Source organism: Larimichthys crocea, chromosome X (genome assembly GCF_000972845.2).
Source record: "Larimichthys crocea isolate SSNF chromosome X, L_crocea_2.0, whole genome shotgun sequence".
NCBI lineage: Eukaryota > Metazoa > Chordata > Actinopteri > Sciaenidae > Larimichthys > Larimichthys crocea.
The window spans coordinates 30104232-30111256 of NC_040020.1; the positions used below are offsets into that span (position 1 = coordinate 30104232).

A 7025-nucleotide genomic window follows, 5' to 3' on the forward strand; every position below is an offset into this window, starting at 1 on the left:
CACCACCAAACACAGCGACAGTCGCAGTTTAGGATTCTTGAGCTCGTGTTGATTGTTGGTTTGGATTTGTGAATATTTACTTTACCAAGATCTTCCACAGTATGGCTTGACGTGTACACACGGGGTCTCTGTGATTTTATATTCCACTTTCATAGGATTGAATGACTTGACAAAAACATATTTTAAAAAGAATAATCTAAATTTATCAGAGGCATAGAGGTCCTGACTTTATAGCATCCATCACTCGACTCTGTATGCTTATAATAAATGGCCACATCTATCAAATTCTACACCCTCAATGTGTTGGGCTAGTTGTTATAAATTTAACATAAATTCATACCCTATCATTGCTCATCCTGATGACATCATAAATATTTTAAACTCAGACCACAACCGTTTTTACAGGCTGAGTAATACTCCCAGTGTTGGTTATGTAATGAAACATTTTATGAAACGCTGTGTTATTTATTTATGTAAGTGGGTGTTTGTCGTGACTTTGCAAGCTTGTATTCCCAACAGGATTTTTCCCAACACTTCACACAATGTGGGCACATTAGTAACACCTTGCATTATATTTCTCATTTATGCTTACCTTGCATCACCTGTTTACTGAACAGTGTACAGTTGCATCAGTGAGAACAAATGTTCACCTGCAGTGCTGCTGTAGATACAAAAAAAAAATGACCCATAGGAATAGAGCTGGGATCAGATTACCCTTTTACACCCTAACATGAATCATAAATGAGAAAAATGAAAAAGGCATCTAGAGACCAGCAGCTTGGGGAAACCATAAGAGTCGTGTCTTCATAACGCAACAAGTGAGAACTGAAGCACCTTCTTGCTGCACAAAAGGCTAAAGGGTGGTACAGACTTAGCAACACAACGTTTCTCAGGCAGGTTGTTCAATAACCAGGGAGCCCTGAAGGCAAAGACAGAGTCCCTTTCACACATGAACTGCGCAAAGACTAGAGAATATGACAAGCCATTCATATTTGGCCCTGTGGCATGTATAACGCTACTTCTATATGGACACAATGCCTAACCTCTCTAACTCAACCACACAACACACCCCTATGTACGTATCCAAACCAATTATTGAAGATGACTCAGCCGCTATTTTGCATTACCTCCCAATCACAGCTTGGGTTGGACACCACACAGAGGGGAGATAGCCATAGTCCCTCAGACTTGCCCAACCCCAAAATGTTATTGTGTGGAGTGTGTTTATAAGGCCCTGGCCTCAGTGATCTGGTGCTACATGCAAGAAGGTTCTGCAGTAAGTGAAGACTAGAACTGCAGGACACACACAGGTAAGATTGACAGTAGCCTGAAAGGTATTCTGTGTGGAGTATTTATGCATGGATGTAGGATAAATTAGAGATGTATGCATTATAGTGCATTAAACTTGAGAAATTACTTTTAGATAACAAGCAAGGACATTATTATTTGCTAAGATTTTTACTGTAAAATTTAGACTAGACTAATGTAGATGCAAAAAATCTATCATCATTTACTGCCCTTTCTTCCTCATAGCATTCCAGCATCTTCTTCTAGCATCAGCACTTCTTCCCCATAATGTTCAACACCACTCTGAATCCCACGACAAACCACTACATGAACTCTACCACACTCGCTGGCTCCCGTGGACCTCCACCATGGTACCAGTTCCCTGTATGCGCTGTGGCTCCTTACGGCTTCATTTTCTATTTTGGGGTTAAGGTGTTCAACCTGGCAGTCGGCACACCCTGTAATGTCCTGGTAATCTGGCACATAGCCACCAAGAAAAGTGATGCATCCACCTCTGACATCTTCATCTTCAACCTGGCTATTTTGGATGCCTATTTCTGCCTAATGACGCCCATAGAGATGGTCAACCGGCTTCTACTGGATGACAGTCGCATTTGGTACTCTCAGAGGTTTGCATATGGGATTAAAGATGTAGCCCCACTCTTTCTGGTAAGTTTCTGTGTGTAATACTGTACACCAGAGCAGTTTAAGAATAAGAACTGCTACTGTGTATTTGATATTCAGGACATCTATGAACCTACAATTTAGTGGAACTGTAAAAACAGTTGTTAACCTGTTTCCTGTGCTAATACACAGTTCTGTAAAAGCTAAATACATGCGGCTCTAATACATATTATGACTTTAGTTTGCATTAAATGGAGGAAGGTCAAATATAGCTGCACTTGGATAAAAAGCAAAAGTGAATGCAAGTTTTCTGCTGTATTTTGGATGTGACCCTGCCTCCAGTCCTGTCAGCTCATATATAATACACCACTTTAGTTCTTATGTGAAGTTTGCAGCACTGAAGTGTTTTTCAGTGGGAGGGGTACATAAAAGTACAACTTCAAGCCTACTTTATTTCACATTTCTGCCAACATGTGTTAATATTCAACCTAGAAAGTACATCTGTACGCCTATAAATATAAAAATTATCCGATGGCTGATACCATTGAGTACAAGTATTTTAGGAATGGAGATTCAATGTCTGGACAATTCAAGTCACCGTAGAGTTTTTGAAATGTTTTTCTGTCCATTATTCAGCTTCTTCAGTTTTATCAATTTAAATTGTTGTTCAGTCATTTTCCAGACACAAACTCAAACAGATTTCTCTACAACTAAATCCAGGAAAACGTATTTAAGTCTGCTGTAACCTGATGTTCCTTCACTTCTGTTCCAGGTATGTATCTGCATAGACCGCTACATGGCAGTGGTGCATCCAGTAGTGTTCACTGGTATTCGAGACAATAAGATCCGCATTGGCATTTCTGTGGTGGTCTGGGGCCTCATCCTGGCTTATGGCCTCACCAAGTGCTTCCTGGGAGTCATGAGTGTCAACGAGGTCTTCAGCGGTGTCATCCTCTTTGCCTTTGCAGTCATGGTCTTCTGCAACATCTCTGTCATCTGGGTCCTTAGACGATCTGTGGCAGGAAAGGAGGAGATGCACCCAGTAAAGAAGAAAGCCTTCAAGATGGTGCTGATCATCATGGCCATCATCGTGGCCAACTACTTGCCGCCCGTGGCTCTCATGCCCTTTGTGTCGTACTACACTTTTGTGGCGTTCCGCTGCCAGATCAGCATCAGTGTGTTCTCCATCATGGACCTGAGCTGCAGCATTGAGCCACTCGTCTACATCACAAAAACAGAGTTTGCGGACGGCAAGTGCTGTACATGTTTCTCCAAGAAGCTGGATGATGTCAATGTGTAATTAAGCCTTCCAATCATAAATTAAACCCATCTTGGAAAGATGTTCCCATTCTCATCCTGGTTAACTGGATAAATGTGCCCACCAAAGTCAAAATGCAGTAAACATATTTAGTGAAAAAAGTTAGACTGACATCATCAAAAGAGTCAAACAGACAGCTTGCAAGAGAGGTAATATATTAAGTAAAAGCTAGCCGGTGAGTTAGGTAAAGCTTAGTCTTAGTGAAAGCAGAAACCAAAATCTACTTGAACTGATTTGCTAGTAATTAAGTTTTTTATTTCAAATTAAATGTGGAACTGGCCAAATGTAGTCATGACAGAGAAATAAACAAACTACACTCCTGTTCAAGCTAACTTATTTATCAGACGACTTTTGCCATGTTAAATTTAAAACATTTAATATAAATGATATGAACCAAGTCCAAGGTTTTGTTCTCCACATGGCGATCCTTCTTGTTAACACATACATCTCTTTTTTTGTCCGTTTTAATGACAGCCTGAGGCAACAACTGGTGTACCGAGCACTGATTGAGCATTTAGCCAGTCATTAATTAAGCCTCATAATGGGAAATGCACTGTGGGACCAATTAACAACAGTGTATTGAGCGGGCATGTCGATTATGCAAGTGTTTTAAACTAAATATGTTACACACTGTAATTAATAAAAATAATACAAATAAGTGTGATGACTCTATTACATTATTTAAATAACATCAACAAAAATAATTGAAATAAAAAGAAAAAATAATTGGTGTTTGTCAAAAGTTGTAATGTGGTTGACATTTTGCTTCTTCAGAATATGAAGCTTTTTTTTTCATTTTAATTAACAACTTTTTGTGTGCCTAAAAATGACCATGTGTGATGAATAACCACTGACACAGACAAACATAAACAAGTGTTTATTTTGATCAAAAGTTGATACACTGCATGTTATTTCACAGTCCATGTACATAAGAATGAGAAGTCCACAGTGATTGGTCTTTAAATGTCATATTTTGAAATGTGTAAGAAATCATTTAGTTTTGATTATGTAGTATCTTCTATAATATATATGAAAAATCTCCACACCATGACTATTATCACCTATAGCACCTGGAGCAGGAAATTACAAACAACATTAAGTCTGAGTAATTTTCATGTATAGTTCTTTCAGACTTTCCAGCCTGGCTTCTGGTCCATCTTCTGAGGTCACATATCCAGGATAAGTCGGGTAAAACTGAGGTGGTTTCGTGATGTCATCTCCTGTCTCTGAGGATGCAGGCAAAAACAACGGTATCAACTTGGCATGAGCGTAATCAATCTCAAAACCCTCAAAAATGAGCCCCATCCCAGAGGCACCCAACCCCTCCGCAAGAAGTCTCGACACCTCCCAGGTCGCCAGCACCAGTCCCTCATAGTCTTCTTTTTCTAGTCTGAATATATCAGAGGTCAAAGGTCGGCGTGGGACCAGCACAGTAAAGCCAGGGGAGTTGGGAAAAGGAGTGAGAAAGGCTACGTGACCCTCATCCTCCCAAACCCGCCATTGCTGCTCTTCCCCACGAACGATGCGTGAAAACAAGCCGGGGTGAGCCGGATCGTCCCCGAGGAAGGTGAGATTGGGTGGGGCGCTGGGTAATGGGAGCTTGGCTCGAATCTTGGCCTGGATTTGAGTCAGGCTGGAGTCACTCCACCTGGGAGCAGTCTTGGAGCTGCAGTATCCTGGGTCGTGGGCGTTGTGCTCCTCTTCTCCTGCCAGATGAGGGCGCCACTCTGCATCCAGACCATGTAGAGGAAGGACACGGATCTGTGAAATGAAATGTATATTTAATTACTCAAACTCTGAACGCAGGACTGATTCAGTCTGAAGCCAGTCGATCTAAGTTCTTACATTTGCTGTTTTAACCACCTATGGGTAACTTATTTTGGTAAAGCAATTAATAATGTACTGTGTACCGGTGTAAAACCTTTGAGTTCCCAAATTGAAAGAAAGTTAAAATTATCAATATTTATTGATCTTTTACTCTCTAATGGATGCAGATCATTTCAAATCACTACACCTCCCACGAGACTTTGAGAATGTTACTATGCCTAAGGCTCATGGGTGATGTAGTTACAAGTGCTAATAAAATAATTGTTTCTTCCACCAGGGAAAAACTCTTGTAGTGAGTAAAACACTTTGCATCTACTGGTTTTGTATAGTCTATCCATTAGTCAAAAAAACTCACCTGGGCAGGTCGGTCTCTGTGCGGTCTGCTGACCAGAGCACACCTCCGAACTGCCAGCCTGTCACACAGCAGCTCTGCAACAGCTCTCGCCCCCATTAGCCAGGATAAAAACTCCTGCTTGTCCAGGCAGAAGATGCTGCCTCCCAGGCTGCCAGGGGTGTTGCGCTCCAGGATAACAGAGCCTGGTGTCCAGGGCCGGGGATGAAGGTAGGCCACCAGTCCTTCTGACTCCCAGATGACATGACGGGTGCAAGTGGAGAACATTCTGTTGAACCAGAAAGGATGAGGATGATATAAGCGACAGTTTAGAGTAATGCAAATCAGAGGATAACACTGTAACTATCAGGAAAAAGATTGAATTACTGCCATTCTCTCTTTAAATATTTGTTTTAAACCAAAAACAGAGTCTGCTGGGTGTCTGTTTTTGGGATATGCCTTTGTACAAAATCCTAGAATACTGAAAAATTGTTGTTTTTGCATCATTGAGTACAGTCATGAACAAAAGAAATTCCAGGGGAATTCACAAACAACACATAAGAAATAGAAAATATGATTAAGGATAAAAAGAGACTAAAGTAGAAATAGAGACATTATATATATATATATATATATATATATATATATAATATAATAATATATATATATATATAGTACGGCAAAACTTACTTACATTTACGAATAGGAACCTTATCCAACATAATAATAATAAAAAATTGATGATGTGTGCTGTGTATGTCCCAATAGTTTATCACATGACCTACATCAGCGTTACAGAGCTCATGGTCGCAGCTGTTTGGACAAATATTGTGACAGTTACGCGCTTTTAGTTCAGGTACATCTGTCAAAAATAAAAACAACTGCAGCCTGAAAGTATAACTTAACTTGAAGCTACAGCTGAAACTGAAATACAAGCTGAGTAAAAACACATGTGCCTGTAGATCGGAGATGATGGACATCTCTACCCGGAAACATTTACTTTTAAAATGGAGTTTGGTTAACAGCAGACGAGCAGAGGGGATTTACCGACAGTAATTCATATAAATTGAGCTGACCTACCTTCTAATAATGAACCTTGTCAACAACATAAAGTACCGGAGGACGTGGAGCTCACACCGACCTGCTCGGCTCGTGGTAAACGCTCGCGTAATGCGCACAGACGGCTGTCAAAATAGAGACGAAGGTCCCTCGGTCAGCGCCGAGGGAAGTGAAACAACATTTGAACCATTTGCGTTAAACACAGAGCCCTGTGTTTCTACAGAGCCGTAGGGGAAAGTTTAGTGGCTCTGCCCGCCGATATCTTTGCAGTCCTCCTCTCCGTCAGCTGTGCGCCCCGTCACCAAGAGCTGGAGCATAGGTGGAGCTGAGGCGTAGTGATGTGTCTGTCGCGAACGAGCCGGTTCAAAGAGCCGGCTCTTTTAAGTGAACGATGGGAGCCGGCTCCCGTCCGTCCGCGAACCGTTCTTTTTCTTTTCTTTTTTTACTTTTCTCTTTAGGAAAAGTACCTGTGGGCATTGGCTACGGGTGTCACATGCATGCTTGTGCAACCAATCATGTGAGGATTGACAAGGAGTGTGGTGCAAAGATATATTATTTTTTACACTATACCAAAAACAT

General features: G+C 41.1%; 2 protein-coding genes across 3 annotated transcripts; one reads left to right on the forward strand and one right to left on the reverse strand.

Moving 5' to 3' along the window:
* Positions 1-1575: 1575 nt before the first annotated feature.
* Positions 1576-3211, forward strand: LOC104925466 (G-protein coupled receptor 4). The gene is made up of 2 exons (XM_010739099.3): positions 1576-1956; positions 2684-3211. Exons 1-2 carry the CDS (start codon positions 1576-1578, stop codon positions 3209-3211), a joined length of 909 nt encoding a protein of 302 aa, XP_010737401.1.
* An 880-nt stretch (positions 3212-4091) lies between these two features.
* LOC104925453 (uncharacterized) lies at positions 4092-6808 on the reverse strand. 2 transcript variants are annotated; one of them, XM_010739086.3, is made up of 3 exons: positions 6529-6808; positions 5412-5676; positions 4092-4990 (listed from the first exon to the last, which is right to left on the reverse strand). In XM_010739086.3, the coding sequence occupies exons 2-3, from the start codon at positions 5673-5675 to the stop codon at positions 4325-4327; spliced, it is 930 nt and encodes a 309-aa protein (XP_010737388.3). In that variant the 5' UTR covers position 5676; positions 6529-6808; the 3' UTR covers positions 4092-4324. The 2 variants fall into 2 exon arrangements, with proteins under 2 accessions (XP_010737388.3, XP_010737389.3); XM_010739087.3 differs by having other exon boundaries at positions 6468-6807.
* Between the last annotated feature and the right edge of the window lie 217 nt (positions 6809-7025).